The sequence below is a fragment of the Ceratotherium simum genome, chromosome 4, assembly GCF_057802395.1.
Source record: "Ceratotherium simum simum isolate JZ-2026a chromosome 4, ASM5780239v1, whole genome shotgun sequence".
NCBI lineage: Eukaryota > Metazoa > Chordata > Mammalia > Perissodactyla > Rhinocerotidae > Ceratotherium > Ceratotherium simum.
Window position 1 is genome coordinate 27,423,906 of NC_141903.1, and position 17,912 is coordinate 27,441,817.

At 50.4% G+C, this 17,912-nt stretch overlaps 1 protein-coding gene across 1 annotated transcript in view; it reads right to left on the bottom strand.

Moving 5' to 3' along the window:
* PPARGC1B (PPARG coactivator 1 beta) overlaps nucleotides 1–17,912 on the bottom strand; it is a 111,155-nt gene that overhangs the window by 23,562 nt on the left and 69,681 nt on the right. Inside the window, exons 2-3 of the mRNA XM_087429582.1 lie at nucleotides 9,476–9,649; nucleotides 2,923–3,132 (exon numbers count right to left, since the gene is read on the bottom strand). Of these exons, the coding sequence (XP_087285708.1) occupies nucleotides 2,923–3,132; nucleotides 9,476–9,649 (384 nt within the window). The remainder of the gene's footprint in view (nucleotides 1–2,922; nucleotides 3,133–9,475; nucleotides 9,650–17,912) is intronic.

Genomic DNA, 17,912 nt, shown 5'->3' on the forward strand with positions numbered 1-17,912 from the left:
CATACATGTACACATGCACACACACAGACACAATCTGGAAGGTTAGGTCCCACAGCGGTTCTTTGGTGTGGGATTCCAGCTGACTTCTCTTTTGGTTTTTTTTTTGCTTATTCATATTGATTTTTAAAAAATTAATTTCTTAAATAAGTAATACTTGTAAATGGTGAAAAAAATATATACCACAAATACTAACAGGTGGACAATTAGAAGCAAGTTTCCCTCCTGCCCAAGGTCCCCTTTCTCCCTCCTAGAGGCAACTACTATTAACCACTTTCTTGCGACCCGGTGATGAGGTGGGATTCAATCATACAAGAATATATATGTACATGTCACCTCCAACCCACCCAGTTGTTTTTACACAAGGGGAAGCATACTACACTTAAGCTCGTCTGGCTTTTCTAATTTTTCTATAAAAATTGCTGAGACTCTTACACTTCTGCACCCGGAGGGCAAGTGCAGTGTACCCCAGCCGAGAGAGCAGGGAGCTAAGAGCACCTGGAAGTTCCACCAGGGATCCTACCAGCCGGGGCTAAGAACAAGTCGGGAAGCATGAAGGGCTTTTGCTGCAGCACCAAGTGTTTCCTTGGGGGACATGCCCCCCAGGTCACCCCAGCAAGGAGTGCCAAAGAAAAGGCCATTCCACACTCCCCTAGGGGCTGGAGGATCCCCACCGCCTCACACCAGCACACGCATGTCTGTGATTCTCTGACGCGGACAGGAAAAGATCCTTGGGCTGGAGGGAAGGGATCTGGTTCTGATCCAGCTCAGTCCCAACTCACTGAGACCTTGGGCGAGTCCCTTCCCTCTCTGGGCCTTAATTTCTCCATTGGTATAACAGGGGCAGGTAGACTAAATGACTGGATCTGAACCACCTTTTTTGACTTAGGAGTCCCTCTAAGATTACAATAGAAGCTGCTGACCTCAGAAAAATGCACAGATACGTAGAGGTCCATGGGTCCCCATTAGTCCACTGGAGGACTCTCTGGGATCCATGACTCCAGGTTAAGAACCGGGCGTCTGGATAACTTCTCAGGGCCTTTCTAGAAGTCTATCAGTATGCTCTAGATGGTCTAGATGGTAAGTCTGTTTTCTGTGTGCCCAGCACAAAGCCTGAAACAGAAGTGCTCAACAACACCTCTGTTATTAATAACAACCAAATAAGCAGAGGAACCAGCAGGGGGCGCTCTCTACCTCTCCTGGGTTTTGGTCCCTTTCCAGAGCCCTGTACAGAAACGGCAGCGAGAATTCCTCTTGTTGTTACTACTACTAATGGTTGTGCCAGAACTATGACTTAGATAGCATTTATTGAGCAACTTCTATGTGCCAGGGGCTGTTCTGAGTGCTTTACATGTATCGCCTGCTGTGTTCCTCCTAACAGCCTGTGAGACAGGCACCACTATTAACCCCGTCTTGTAGATCAGGAAGCTGAGTCAGAGAGAGGTTAGGCGCCCAAGGGACACACAAGCATTAATTGGTGGGACTGGGATTCAAACCAGGCAGTCTGACTCCAGTCTGAAAGGAAGCAGGACCCCTATCAGCAGGAGCCACATCTGAACACACTCTTGTGCCCAGCACATAGTAGGGCTTACTAGACATTTCACACTGCTTTGGGGAACTTGAAGGCAGCGGGAAAGAAGGAAAGAGGCCCTGGCCAGGAGTCAGAACACCTGGGTTCTAGTCTTCGCTGGCACACCAACTTGCTGTGTGACCACGGGAGAGGCCCTCTCTACTCTGGGTCTCAGCTTCCCCAGAGATATGCTTGATGGTCACCAAGCCTTTCGAGCTCAAGCTCTCCAGGACCCAAGAGCCCTCAGACCCCTCCCAGCTCCGACAGTCTCTGCTTTTCCAGCTGAGTTTCATCAGCCCCCAGGAACGATGGGACCAAGGTGAGGAGCCCAAGACAGGCCGAGTGAAGATGGACTTCACACCCCATGACCTCTCAGCTTCCGGCACCCTCAGCCTGAGCCAAGGGCAACTGCTTTCAGCAACTTTTGAGGTCTACACCCCTTTGAGAATCTCATGAAAGCTGAGACCTTCTCCCCAGAAAGCTGCAATTCCACATTCGCATGTCCACGTTCCACATATACTCACACAGACAGCATTGACCTTGCTGGTGCGAGTATAAACCGGTCCAACCTCTTTGGAGGGCAATCTGGAAGTATCTGTCTAAACTGAGAAATCACGTATCCATAGACCCAGGAATTCCACTTCTAGGAATTCATCCACTTACACGTGGCAAAGGCCTGTAGCAGGACAGTGAGTGCAGCACTGGAACAAGAGAGGAGTCGAAACAACACAAACGTCCATCAACCAGAGGGCTGGTTAAACAAGTGACCGCATATCCTTACAAAGGAACGCTATGCAGCCAACACAAAGGATGAAACAGAGCTACCTGTGTTCGTCTGTAAGTTTCTCAGTTGACTGAGAAAAGCAAGGCGCAGAGCAGAGTATAATGGAGGCTCCTTTTTGTAGTAAAAAATAAAAGATGGAAGAGGAAAGTCACACAACAGATCAGTAACCATGGTTACGTCTGGGGAAGGAAAAAGCAATTGTGAATTGGGTTTGAGGTTTTGCTTTTAACTGTCCACGTCTCCTCCTTGAGTCCTTACTGCGTGTGCATGTATAATCCTTAGGAAAATGTTTGCACCTAATTTCATGGGTATAACACACAATTAAAGCCAATCCATGAAATCCCAAAGGCCCACAGAGTACAGGTGAAGCCTCCGTGGCTAGTCCGGCTGTACAGGTAGGAAAAGGAAGGCCTCCCACACCCAGTCCAGGCTGTCTGCCGTGAATCCTGTGGCCAGGGATGCATGCAGACCCCTGCAGGGGCTGGAGCTGGTCTCCCCGCGCCTACCACCCTACAACCAGACACCATATCCCAGGCCACCACCATCACTTCAGCTGGAAACAGGTTCTCACCAGCGAGAGCTCATCCACCTCAGGGGCTGGGGCTGGGGGCCTCTCCAGGGAAGGGCTGGAGGGCGCAGATGAGGGGGCAGGCGAAGTGCAGGATGGTGTATCTCTACCATCCAGGGCCGGGAAGGCGGCCAGACCCACGTCATCTTCAGGGATGTCATCCAGGGTCTTGGTGAGCGCTGCCAGGAGGGCTTCATTCTCACTGTCGATTATCTGAAGTGAGGAGCGTGGGTGGAGCAGAGAGGCAGAGAGGGGACACGGTTAGTCAACACCTTGGGCTCAGCCATCTTCACGGTAGAAAGCTGCTCCACACACAGAGCCGCACCACCATCACCCTCCTGCCAGACCCTCTCAGATCCCTCCCCCGCCAGATCCTCTCAGTATTGCTGGGATAGCAGATGCCCAAGAATCACAGAACTGACTCCAAGAATCACAGAAGTTTATGAGCAGGCAGCAGGTGATAATGGAAAGGGCCTTGCCCTGGGAGTCGCAGTCTGGGCTCTGCTGCCCATCAGCGTGTGACCTCAGGCACAGGGCTGTCCACCTGAGAGACACCTGTCCCCTCAACCAAGGACAGCAGCCCCACATGACAGCCTCCTGCATCCAACCCCTGCGACACAGCCCTGAGGCTGGTCTATGCCACTGGTGGCAGCATCCCATTGCAGGTCCCAGCCTCTCTGACCCTGTGGCCCAGGCAGGCAGTGGAAAGGCTGCAAGCTTCATGATTTGACCATGACAGTGACAATCACAGCAATAATAAAACAGCTACCATTTCCCTGCCCGTTCCCAGGCTTGCTCGCCTCATTCACTCATGGAGAGGTTAACCAGGTTAGGAGCTTGGGCTCTGGAGCAGGGGTTGAATCCCAGATCCCACCCTTATCAACTGTGGTCCTTAGGCAAGTTATTTAGTTTCTTCAACTATCGAATGTGATAACAGCAGTACCTACTTCATAAGGTTATCTTTAAGAACTAAATGAGTTAACACATGTAAGATGCTTAGAAAATAGTGCCTGGCACATAATAAGCATTCATTATTATTACTATTACTACACCATGATTCCTGCTATGATGATGATGGTGATGGTGATGATGGTGATGATGATGATAGTGATGATGATGATGATGGTGATGATGATGGTGATGGTGATGGTGATGACGATGTGTTCCTTCCCCTAACACATACGTACTGAATGGCTACTCTGTGCCTGGCGTTGTCTGGGCACTGGTGATACAGCATGCCAAGACTGGTACAGCCACTGCCCTCATGGAGCTTACCCTCCATGGAGAAGACAGTTAAACAGGGAAACAAACAAGATCATTTCAGAGAGTGAGAAAGGCTGAGAAGATAAAAGGAAGCTGTGATGGAGAATAAGAATGCAGTGAAGATTTACAGGCTATTTTGGGTGGTCAAAGAAGGCTGCTCTGGGGAGCTGACACTTAAACTTAGGCTTGAAAGATGAGAAAGCACCAGCCAGGCAAAGGGCTAAGGAAAGAAGATTCTACGTAGAGGGGAAACCTAGTGTGTAGGCCTGGGACAAAGAACTTGGCTGATGAGAGGAATGGAAAGGCTTAGTAAATACTGCCTCAGGTAAACCTCACAACAACCTCTACAAGAGGGTACTCATCTAATCTCCATTTTGCACTTGAGGAAACTGAGGCTCATGGAGGTTGACTGACAAGTCCAGGGTCACACAGAAAATCCAAGGCAGAGGCAGGACTTACACGGAGCACACTAGGCACAGATGGACCAAGACTCTTCCTTCTCTGATGTCTAAGATCTACAACATGAGGGTCAGCATGCACACTACTGGCCCACCCAGACACCAGCCCATGGGCCCCCATGCCCAGAGATCACACTGCTTCCACGTGAGGCCTCATTTAGACAACCCTGGTTGCTGGGCTTGTTCTGGCAGGAGGCACATTCTGTCACATGATGCCTCCCCCAGCACTCTTTCCCATCCCAGGTCAGGCTGTTTATCCTTTCTTCAGGAAGTTCCTCTGAAATACGCAACTCGTGACAGCCTTTTGGCTGCACTAAATCTGTTCCAGGCCTTGCAGCCGGAGCAGCAGCTGAGTAATTCGAAGGGGGGACATGGGGAGAAGAGAACAAACACATTTGTAATTTTTGGAACAGAGCTAAGAATAAAAGAAAGGTCAAAAGAAGGTTCTGGTGGGGTCTGACACCAGCCCCAGGGATGGGGGCCCAAGGGCAGATCCAGGCCTTTGGACTCTGGCTCAAGGATGCAGTGGGGCTCACTTGGCTCTCCCCTACCCCCACCCTCAGGCCAGACCCCCAACCCTGTGTTCCCAGAGCAATTTGACCAGCCTGATGGGGAGTTAGGATCTTGGGACCTGGGGCTCAATGACCACTCTTGGGGCTGACCACGTGGGCTCTGCCACCGGCAGGGTGATCTTGGGCGACTCGTTGCTTCTTCTAACTCTTGCTGCTTTTCTGTAAGCGGGAGAACATGATCCCTGGCCGGCCTCCTTCCTGGGGCTATGAGGGAGGCTGAGTCTGGAAGTCGTGAGGAAAATGCTCAGTGCCTGGGGCATGGGAGGCACCGAGGCAGATGTGCTGAATGGAAAGAGGAATGAACCAAACAATGAACTCTGACGACAGGGAGAGACTGAGATTAGTGTCTCACAGAACACATTCTGGAGGGAAGTCAGTCATCAGCACTGGATGGAATGAGAAATCCCCCTTTCACAGGGAGAGCAGCACGGCCCAGAGACATTACAAATTATCACAAATATCAGAGCTGGAAGGGCCCTCAGGGATCACACAGTGACCAGGAATGGCAAACATGTGGCCTACTGCGACCCTCCCCCATATCACTAACCTACTCTGGCTCAAGTTCCTTCCACACCAGCATCTTTCTTAACCTGACCCTCCAGGTAACACTGCCTATCCATCACAGTTGGTGCTCACAAGGAAACCTACTTGCCATACTTTTTGGGGTGGGGGCAATGAAGGTGCAGGAAAGAGACTTGTCAAGGTCACACAGCAAGTCGGTCACGGTGGTGGGGGGCGGGGGTCAAGGGCTTACTGTGTGCCAGGCACCGTGATAAAATGAACACAAAATGGCAGAAATCTCAAGAAGCACCCAACAGGTTGGGTAAAACCAAATGACTAACACAAGGCCTTCCCCTCTCTCCTCAGCCCTCCCTAGGCTGCTCTGCTCTGGAACAGCCAGGTAGGGTTGGAGCCCTGACCCTGGCTGACAAGAAAGGCCATTCCTTGCCCACAGCGTCGTCCCATCAGCACCCTAGGATAATCCATCACAGGGAGCCATGCCACCCCTCTCCTCTTCCCGGGCCCATTAGCTTGTCTCTCCCTGCTCTGCTTGGAAACGGAGTGCAAATTAATGCAGAGTTAATCAGCTGAGGAAGGGATATTAATAGACTCGACCCCACCCCCAACCTTCCTGAGCTGATCTCAACTGGAGGAAAAGGAGTCTTCAAGACATCTGAGGGAAAAATGTTTCATTTTGAGGGCCTAGAGTAGCCTGAAGGAAGGACACAGAACAGAATTTAGGCCATCAAAAGAACATTCAGAAATCCTCTGCTGTCCAAGAGGCTTAACTGGAGTCTAAGAAACCCATGAATTCAGTTTTTCCCCTCTTTTTTCTGGGCGTAGGTCTGTAGACTTCATCAGAGTCTAGAAGAAACCAGTGACTCTCCCCGCAACAGATTAAGAACCACTGATGGAATCCATGTTCCTTCCTCATTCCTCACATGGGGAAACTGAGGCCCAACCAAAGGGAGCTACTTGCCCAAGGCCACACAGCGAAGTGTGACAGAACAGCCAAATGCTTCCTCCAAAAATACTTACTAAGTGGCTGTTGTGGCCCTGGCCCTAGGGCTCCGGGCATACAGAGAAACGGAAGGCACTGTCCCTACCCCTGAGGAGTTGTCAACCCTGTAATGGTAGCTTGTTCTCCACTCTCCCAGTCTGTCTCCACAGCAATGGTGCCACTGCACTGCTAGAACACGGCTCTATCATTCCTATTGGCCAAATGTGGAAACTGTCCCAGCTGGCGGCAGAGGGAGGATTAGAACCTATGGCCCCTGGATCCCAGCTCAAGGTTTTTGGAATGGGTCATGTCTGGTCCTTGGCAGGAAAGAAAATATTACAGTCAGTTCCTTCATTCCACAGATGTGATTGAGTCTCTACAATGTGCGAGGACCTCAGAGACGAATAAAATGCTGTTTGTCCTCAAGGAGCTTGAAGTCTGAAGGACACGGGTGCACATGAGATGGGAACCCAGGAGAGGAAGTGACTGGGCAACTGCCTTAGGAGATGCTGACATGAGAGCTGGGCATCGAAGGATGTATTCATGTGATAAATATTTATTAAGCCTGGAGAAAGTGCCAGGCTCTGTGTGGAGCCCTGGGCACGTAACAATGCACAATGCCATCACGTCCCCTACACTCATGGGGTTTACGACGGTGGGGTGGGGATCAGGCACCAATCCCATAACCACACACACAGAGGTGCATCGGGGTGTGACGGGTGGAGATGGCCTCATCTTGGGAGAGCAGTGGGGAGTGCAGTCCACGAAGGGGAGAGGGGTTGGGCAGGCAGAGTTCTGCCACAGTCGCAACCATCTGTGAGGATGCTGCTTCCCTCGCTGGGCTGGGGGCCGGGGGGCCGCGCCAGGCTGATTTGTCTCTGAGACCATTACACGCACACAGTAGGACCTTGGCAGGAGCTTGCCAGGGGGTCTGGCCAGTCTCTGAGTAGGCGAGGGTCTGTAAGTTTAGGTGGGGACGGTCTCCACACAGCATCTAAACCCCTCTCACTCATCAGCTCTCCACAACCTGAAAGCATTTTCTGGAAGTTGGCCCCCTCTGAGGGAGGGAGCAGCATAGCATAGGTCTCATCCCCACTGTTCAGATGAAGAATGGAGGCTCCCGGATGGAGCGAGAACCGGAGCCTGGCCCTGCCGATCCTCATAGGGTTGGCAGACGGTGCAGCAGTGAGGGGTATGGGTTCCTGGGTTAGAGTCTTCACCCTGACCCTTCCTGGCTGTGTGGCCTTGGGTAAGTTATTTAACTTCTCTGAGCTTTACTTTCCTCACCTGTAAAATGAGTTATTAATAGTCCTTTACTTACAGGTTACAATAGTCTTGGGGAAAAATCCAAACAACTTACGATGGCCCACAAGACCCTGCCCACCTCTCCGACTTTATCTCCTAGCACTTTCTCCTTACCTACCACCCTCCAGCCCTTCTGTTCCCCAACCCAGCAACCCTTCCTGCTTCCTGGTTCTGACTTATTGCTCCCTCTGCTGGGAAAGCTCTGTCCCTGCTCTTTGATCCTCATGTGGCTCCTTCTCATCCTTCAGCTGAGACATCTCCTCCTCAGAAAGGCCTTCCCGACCACCCAGTCTTCAGATGCTCTTCTTATCCCAGGTTTAGTCGCTTTGTGCCCATGTCACAGTGACCACTGTTGACGTGTTAACTGATCGAGGATCAGTCTCCCCTCTCCACTCTAGATTCCACTGATGAACACACTGCCTGAAACACAGAGGGAGCTCCAGAAACATTTCTAGAAGGAACGATAGAATCCGTCAGGAGGACTATTCGAGATAATGCTCATGGCGCACCAGCACGGCATTTGGCACACAGTATGTTATTGTTACTATTATTATTATTATGATATTGCCAGACAGGCACAGAGAGCTATGGCTTCTTCCTCCAATCTTTATGGGGCAGCATATTTCAAGGAAAGAATAATGAATCCGAATGTACCCATCACCCAGCTTCAACACGGCCAATCTTATTTCATCCACATCCTATTAGTCCGTCTCAGAGGCCTTCTTAAAGGAAACGTCAACCATCACGTGCCTCCGAGGCCGGGAACGGGAACACGGGGGTGAGCAAGGCATATACACGCACTGTGTGCTCGGCACCACCTCTTTGTACGGGACCTCCAGGCTCCAAGTGAAAAATGGAGATAACTGTACTGATGTCTGAGAGTTGTTAAGAGAATTAAGTGAGTTAATATACACAAATGGGGACAGTCCTGCCACCAAGCAGTCACTCAATAAGAGTGAGTCATTCCCATTACGGTGTCATCATGGTTATAAAGCCCTGGGACTCAGAAGCAGGCAGACGGGGTTTGAATCTAGTTTAGCCACGGACTAGGTAAATCACCCCAGGCACGTTACTTAACCTCTCCAAGCCTGAGTTTCCTCATCTGTAAAATGGGGAACTAATGCACCTGCCTCACAGGGTGGGGATAAGAATTCAATGAGGTAATACAGGGAAGGGAGGACTTGGAGCTCATCCTGGCCCACAGAGGGCCTGGGTTCTGACTGCGGGGCAGAGAGAGAGCAGCTCTTCCCAGCCCTCACTTTGGAGAGGTCACAACGCAGGCCTGGCGTGAGGGTGGGAGCTGCCCGAGTTCAGGCGCATATGCAGGACGAGAGGCAGGGTCCCCAGAGCTTTGGTGGTGACGAGACTTCTCTGCATGAGCCAGTGCAGAAGGAGGTGCAGGGCAGAGCCAGGCGTTCAGGAGCAGAGAGAGGCTCGGCGATGCTCGGGGGACATACCTGGAAGAGCTCCGAGTCTTCAGGGCTGTACTGGCTGGGTTCGGTCTCCGAGCTCTCGGGGCACCACTGCAGCTCCTCGAAGCAGGTGGCCGAGTCAAAGTCGCTGGCATCCAGCTGGGAGAGGTCGAGCTCGGGAAAGTCGGCGCAGAGTTGCTCCTCTCCGGACTCCCCACCCTGAGGAGACACGAAGCAGGGAGACAGGTCAGAGCTGAGCTTGGCTAGACTTAAGCAGGGACCCTCTTACTCATGGTGCTGCCAGCCTGGACCCTCGGCTGCCTTTGGCCAAGCCCTGATTTTGCCAAGTGACCAAGAAATGGAAAAATCGGCCCCACCCTCTTTCAACTGTTGAATCTACTGGGAGCTAAGCCCCAGGCCCTGGCAGTACCAATCCCGCCTGCTGCTCTCTCTCCTCCTCTGTACTCCTACACATCCCTCAAGGCCCTGCCCATATAGCACTTCTTTTCTCTTACCAGAAATGTTTTGTTGGAAACTTTATTAGAGCCTGTGAATAGAGAGCTACTCCTTTCCATAACTGCCCCCACCTGAAAGAGGATTTCTGAAGGCAACAATCCCTTGATATTAAGAATGAAACAACTAAAAACAGCAATGATAATGGCTGACATTATTGAGTGATTACTATGTTCTGGAAAAACACTCACTCATCTTCCCAGGGATTTTATAGGAATATTTGTAAAGTCTAAAATGTGGAGGACCACCCATAAGCAGACAATAGATAAATAAAATTATTACATCTGTATCATGGAATCCTATGGTGTTGTTGAAAAAGAATGAAGCAGATGTACATGTTCTCTAAGATACGTTAAATAAAAAACTAAATTGCAGAATATCAGCAGGTACAATATTATCCCACGTGTGTAAAGAGAATTAAACAAATCAAGCTACACATTTCTTGACGTATGATAATACATATACAAACACACAGGAAAAGGTCTGGAAGGCCATAAACCCACCTGACAGTTGTGGGTGGGATAGGAGGGGGTCAAGGAGGACTCTGGTAACAGCACTGACTGAACCAGTGCTTCTCAAAGTGAGGTCCCAGGACTGGCAGCGTTAGCATCATCTGGGAATGTGTTAGAAATAATGCAGATTCTCAGGCCTAACCCAGGACCAACTGTATCAGAGGGCGATTACGTTCTCACCTTAATCTCCCAAGTTTAACAGTTACCAATAGAAATGCCGCTCTGTGGGTTCAGAAATAGCCCGAGCTGGGAGGCTGACACAGAAACGGAGCACCACAGTGATAAGGAAGGTTGGCCTGGGCTCTGGCAGACCTGAATCATAATCCCCACTCACCAGCTGTGCAGCCTTGGGCCAGTCCCTTCACCTCTCTGAAGCTCCACTGTCTCACCTGTATAATGGGACACCACCGCCTCACATGGTTAAGATTACACGAGGCAACGTGAGAGCTGGGCTCGGTAAGTGCTCACTAAACGCCAGCTAACAGTAACGCTAACAAATAAAAAAGATAATAAAAACAACAGTGCTTCATGGCAGGCAGAGGGGGTGAAACTGCCTCAGGGAACAGAAAAGGGCTGTGTGACACTTAAGAGAAATAGGTTTTGCCCAGGCCTTTTCCTTAATTGTTCCCACTTACTAGGCCTCATAAATTATGAATAAATGTATATTATTAGCTCAACTTGACACAGGAAAAAGGCTTTTATCCGAATTTGGGTCAAATGTCTTAATTGGCGTTTTGCAAGAATCCTGCACGCACGGGCAGCGGCTGCGCCAGGTTCTCTCAAGTGGCTGGTCCCTTGCTCTCGGGCCAGGCAGCATGGTGCCCGGCAAGTCTCTGTCTGCAGGGACATCCCAATCACCCCTGTCCTCATCTGCTCAGTGTTTCTCCAACCCACATGCATTCAACAACCATGAATACGGAGCACCGTGTCACCCGGGGCCAGGCGCTGTGCTGGGGGCCGGGCTAAGCCAGGGGTAAAATGGGCAAACTCTTGTCCTCTTGGTGCTGAATGCAACTGGGGAATCTGAAGATGAGGGACACAGGTGCTGTTTTAAGCTCTGGGTCCCCAAGGTAACCCCACACCCAACCAAGCCCCTGACTATTCCCCGCCCCGCCCAACACCCCAACTACTAGTCACCACCACTCAACTGTCACCGCCGCAGGGAACACTCCGGTAGAGTCTCAGCTGCCTCTCGGGGGCTTCCCTCTCCTCCTTACCCTACAGACTGGAGGAGGGATGCAGTAGTCTTGCCTGTTCTAGATGGATAGGTGGTTTGTTTCTAGGTCTTGGCAATTATGAACAAGTCTGTAATATTTGTGTATAAGTCTTTGTGTGGACATCTGTTTTTATTTATTTTATTTCTCTTGGGTAACTAGGAGTGGAATTGCTGGGTCATATGCTAAGTGTATGTGCGACTTTCTAAAAACTGCAAAATTGTTCTCCAAAGTGTTTGTACCTTTGTACACTCCCATCAGCTGTGTGGGAGTTCCAATTGTTCCACACCCTCACCAGCACTTGGTATTGTCATTCATGTTAGTTTGAGCGATGCTAGTGGGTGCATTCCAGGATTTATTAAATGCTGCTACAAGCCAGGCACTGTGACATATAAGACTCAGTTCTTTCCTCCATGAGTTGACCTCTTAGCGGGGGAAGGAAACACATAAATATTTCATTATAGTTTGTGTTAATGCTACGAAGGAAACAAACCAAGCACACTGATGGAGGACAGCAGAGGGAGGGGAATCTATCTTAGATGGTGGGATCAGGAAAGGCTTCCTGAAGGAGCTGACATCTGAGTTGAGACTTGAAGGAGGAGCCAGGCAGTGGAAGACACGGGGAAGAACATTCCAGGCAGAGGGCCCAGCAAAGGCAAAACCCAAGTGTGGACCAAGCCTAGAGCAAGAGGCATTGACCAAAGGTCCAGGAGGCTGAAGCTCAGGGTGTGGGGTGGATGGGAGATGCCTTCAGAGAGGCAGGTGAAGGCCAGATCAGGTAGGGATTGTAAGAGATTTGGGTTTTATTCCAAGTTTGATGGAGGTGGGGCCAGCACAGAAGCAGGCAAATGAGTTAGGCTGATGTAGCATCCAGGAGAGGGGCAGGCAGCAGGGCTGGGAGGCACCACTCAGACATCACCTAGGGCCTGTGGAGCAGGAGGGAGGGCCAAAAGCAGAGACACAAGGGTGCTGGGCAGCTGGGGCCTACCTGGCCAACAAAGCCCCCAGTGATAAGCTCTCTGGGGAGCTCTTTCTCTATGTTCCTGATCCCTCTCATCCGAGTAACTCAGAGCAGCCACTTTTGTAGGACTTGCTTCTTGAGGCTTAGAAACAACCTTATAATCAGTGTCCAGAATCCCAGACCAGCCAGGAACCAGCAGCCTTGAGAGGTTGTCCACGTGACGTCAACTCCCCTTCAAGAACCACACAAAAGCTATGGACATTTCTCCCCCAAAATGCATATGTGCGCACAAAACTTATACTTAACTTCTAGGCCTTCATAGACGCAGCTTAAGAACTCCTGACTTGGTTGGTCTATATTCTTCACTTTGCAGATATGGAAACTGAGGCCCAAGGAGGGTAATGGATTTGCTCAGGGTCATCCAGTGAGTGTCCTTCCCATCAAAAACATGCCACTTCCTTTACAAAATGCCCATAAAATGGCCATGACTACTGCACTTATTGATCACCCATAGCAGCTCAACATACTCAAAGTACCCGGGACATAAAAATAAAGAAACTCCAGCTTCGCGGCCTTGTCAGGGCAGAGGCCACTCTCTCGCTAGAAACAATTAAGAACTTCTCCATATTTATAGCGATTTCTCTGGCCTTCTCCACATTTAGAGAGGCTTTGGAAGGGGCGCCTCGGGTGACCCAGTTCTCTTTGGAAGGTCTGACTTGAGGCCGTCTTGTCCTGTACTGGCTGACTTCTGCAGGCCCCACCAGTGGCCCCACCACACAGGACTAATAGCCACTATTATTGTGTGCTTACTCTACGCTGAGGGCCATGCTAAGTGCCTTATATGTATCCTCTCATCAGAGTCTTAAAACAACCCTGCAGGCAGGTTGTTTTATGTTATAATCAGGAAACTCAGAGATCACCTGTATTCCTTCGCAGGAACAAAGCACCACAGATGGGGCAGCTTCGACAACAGAAATGTCTTGCCTCACAGTCCGGAGGCTGCAAGTCCGAGACCAAGGTGTTGGCAGGGTAGGTTCCTTCTGAGGGCTGTGAGGGCAGGACCTGGCCAAGGCCTCTCTCCTTGGTTGTGGATGGCCGTCTTCTCCCAGTGTCTCTCCACATCAGCTTCCCTCAATGCCTGTCTGTGTCCAAATTTCCCCTTTCAATACAGACACCGGTCATACTGGATTAGGGCCTACCCTAATGACCTCATTTTAACATGATCACCTCTGTAAAGACCCTGTCTCCAAATAAGGTCACCTTCTGAGGTAGGGGGGGTTAGGACTCGGGCACATCATTTTTTGGCAGACACAGTTCCACCCATAGTACCCAGGGTCCTAGAAAGCTGAAGCTGAGATTCAAACCCAAGTCTCTTCACTCCCTAGAAATGCCTGTGCCATCATCTGACATCCTGCTTTTGAAAGGCAGAAGGAACTTTCAAGACCATTTATTCCCATTTACAGATGGGGAGACGGAGCTTCGGACAAGGGCTAGTAAAGACCAAAGTCATACGCCAGGTTCGTGGCCGACAGGGACAGGTCTGGGTCAAATGAGCCAAGCTCTGCACTGGCCTCATGTGGATGGTGCCCTCGGGCCCCTCACCATAGGTCTGCTCGCACCCCGGCGTGGGACCCCCATCTGGCTGCTGAGCCTACAGTGCCCGTTCCTCCAGCAACACCACACCTGCAACTGAAAGGGGCATGGCGATAAATGCCCCTGGCCGTGGATTAATGCTGTTTTGTCCAGATTCACATAAGTGGCTTCATCGGAAGCCTGTGTATCTTGTTGGAAATCGATTCCCTGCTTAAGAAAGAATGCATCTTCAGGAAAAATTGATGGCTCCACTTTCCTGACGACAATCAGCAAATTGCCTAGCTCAGTGCCTGGCCCAGAGCACGTTCTCAGAGCGACTGAGTGGAAGGAAGCGGGAGGGGTGGCCGCAGGGACAGAGCTCGCGTTCTGGGCCTGTCTGTACTCACAATGCATCCAGTGGGTCATTTCCCTTCTCGGGTTCTCACTGCTCCCTCTAGAAAAGAGAACATCAAACAGACAGACCCTGTGGACCCCTCTCGCTCAAGCATTTGATACAATTCAGTACTTCTCTAGTTTCTCAGATCCACATAGGATTTGGAGAAATATTTAGGTAGAACTCAGCCTTTAATAAATAAATAAATGAACCAATGAATTTATAGAGGGGAGACAAAGGTGCAGAGAGGACTGTCTTGGAATGGAATGGAATGAAATACACAAGGGGGACAAAAAGGCTCTGGCTTTGCTACTAACACTAATCCTCTGAGGCCAGGACCTAACCTTTGCCACCCGTTTCTACTGACAAAAATGGAGATAATAAAAAGAATCCTACCTCACAGGTTTCCTATAAAGATAAAGTAACGTAGGTCAGGAGCCTAGCGTGCATCAGACATCCCACGAATGGTGGTCACCAATACAGCACTTACAGCTGACATTCAAGTGACGTTCGTAACTGTGGGCTCATTGGTACAGGATGCAGGAGGTAGTCAGTGGTCAGCATCCCCACCTGACTGATGGGAAACTGGGGCTCTCGAAGGATCAGGGCTTCATGAACTTGTCTTCTGACCCCTCCCCTCAGTCCTAAACCTACTGGCTCTCCCAATCCTGTGTTCCTTCAACCTCAATCAGCCCCCTAACCCCAGTGTTAGCATCACTCCTGGTTTCTGTTGGAGGAATAGTCTTGCCTTGCCAGGAGGACCACACTGCTTCTCCCAGGGCCTGCCTGAGATGGTGGGGAAGTGGGCCCCCACCCAGGCCTGACAGATTTCTTGATCGCCATCTTGGACACCCTAAGTACAGCACTACCACCAGCTTGGAGCCTCCTCCCCTGACAAGAAGTTGTATTTGACGGTCAGAAGTAAGCTTTCCCTTTTAAATTGCTGTCAGGAATGCCCAGACCAGCAGTGAGATCTGCTAGGGTGGCTGGTACCTGGCACTAGGGTCACCTTTCCTCCCTCCATAACTGTGGCGGATTCTACTAACTGCTCACAGCTCTACTTCCTGCTGATCCCCGAGGCTGCTCAACATGGAGCCTTAGCACCACCACTAATCAATGAGACCCGGCCTGTTGAGACTCATGACCCCGTGCCTCCACTTGCCTGCTAGGAAGGAAGTGAGGTAAGTATTCACCAAGTCCCCACAAAGCCATTTCATTACACCAATGTTTTCTTCTCTTCCCATCTGTTATTTGGCCAGCCTCCCACCCATGCCCCTTCCTAAGGGTGGCAGCCCACTGACTTTCCTTGGGGAAGCCACCCCTTACCTCCACCCAGGTGGTCCAGGTAAGCACCGTCTGGCTAATACAATGCTTCATCCAGAGACCACAACAACTGGTTCAACTGGTTCAGGGGTGGGTCAGAGTGAACACCAGGAACTTGCGGGAGCATTTGGACAAGGGGGCTCAGCTGGCTGAATTTAATTCTGGGGAGGCTGGCAGCCATCTTTGCCACGACCTGGGAAGAGCTTGCCCAAGAATGAAGCCAACACGGGGTATCCAGAGCCAAGAAGCAGAGAGAGATGGATTCCTGATAAAATAATTTAAACACTTGGATCCAGCTGTGCCTGAAGCCAATCTATTCCCTGTACTCTGCAGTTTCATGAGCGAATAAGTTCCCTTTCTAGATTACATGCCAGTTGGAGTTTCTGTCACCTATCAATGAAAAAGTTATGACTAATTCATCTCTCTTACATTAAAAAAAAAATCTAATCTTCCCGCTGTCTTCCAAATTAGTACAGAACTCCTAAAGAGGCTTCTAGGAGAACAGTAGGAAGAGTAATTGATCTTAGTCCCTACAGAAATACTTACAGCATCTTCTGAAATAAGACTCAGGAGCCAAAGACACAAAGTCAAGCTCCAGAAAGAAGTAGAAAATGGAGGAGCTCTGAGCCCAGCCTAAAAGAACAAAACACTGAACTCAGAGATAAACCAGACCATTGAAAGAATCTCCCACCAAAACACTCAAGGCCCTTTCCACGGAAGCCTCTGGCCCCAGGCCTGCCGAGCACCAACTCAGTGATGCTCAGCCCGTTACCACAGGGCCCTAAGCCCCAGTCCTGCAGCTGCCCGCTCAGGGCTTAGGGTAAGGCGACCTGACAGAGGTCACCAGGTCTGGTGAGAGGGGGTTCTCCAGCCCAGAGAGCAAAACAGGGTCCAGGGCTCAGAACTGGGCTACAAGGCCAGGCCAGACCCAGCCAACCAGGGAGGATGACCAGGACCAGTGACCTCAGGAAGGCAGCTCTGCATGGTAGGCAGGGCAGCAGGATGGAGGAGGCTGGGGTCCCTGACGCTATGACTTGCCAAATCGTCCCTTGGACACCTACCTCAGGATGTGAGAGAGGAGTGGACTTGGAGCTTGTTGAACTTTCGGTCATTTGGGGATTTTTCTGTTACTGGCAGCCAAACCTAATCCTAACCAGGCCCTCTCAGGCCTTTGGTACAACAGAAGCTGCCCTAACAAGCCTCCACCTAACTAACCAGCCAGGTTAACCAACACTCTCCATCTCTTGTAGCAATGTCCTTTACTAACGCCAAGGCACCCTAGAGCTTCGGAGAGGACTCTCTAGGTCACCCGTGTGTCTGCTCCCGCCAGCCGGGTTGTTTGTTTACTGGGAATCAGTTGTGTTTTTCCCCAAACCTGTACTGTAATTATAAAACTTAATGAAATGGTCCATAAATAGAAAATATGAGTACAAAAGAAGAGATTTCAATGGAAACTAAGTTGAAGGCTATGGAAGGATTCAATGAAGTTGAGTTACCAAAAAAACAAGCCTGCTGTCAAATTATGTGGGGTGAGATAATAGTAAAAGATTAGGAGAAACTGGCAAGGATCTGGAAGGATTCTGCACTCAGATTGCTTGACCTGAGTCTAAATTCTTGATCCAATTGAATGACCCCTCAATCTTGAAATAGGAGCCCTGGCATGTGGGCGTGGACCGTGCAGGAGAGATGGCCAAGATTTCAACACCGGCACCACAGCAGTTTTACGGCAAAGGCCTGGCAAAAATGAATGCACATGTATATGGCCTCATAAAAACACGATGTTAGGTAGTCTGTTTTACGGTTCTGTGCTTTCACTGACTTTTTCCTAGGAATTCCTCTCTGCAGCCCTCCACTCCCAGCTCCAGTACCCACTCTCATCAGCTAAGAAGGTAACTCTTGTGCTTGGATTCCCGCCTCCACGGAGCAGGAAATAAGCCTTCTGATGGACTACCATCACACAGCACCAGGGCTTTGGGCCCTGGAAGAGTCTGTA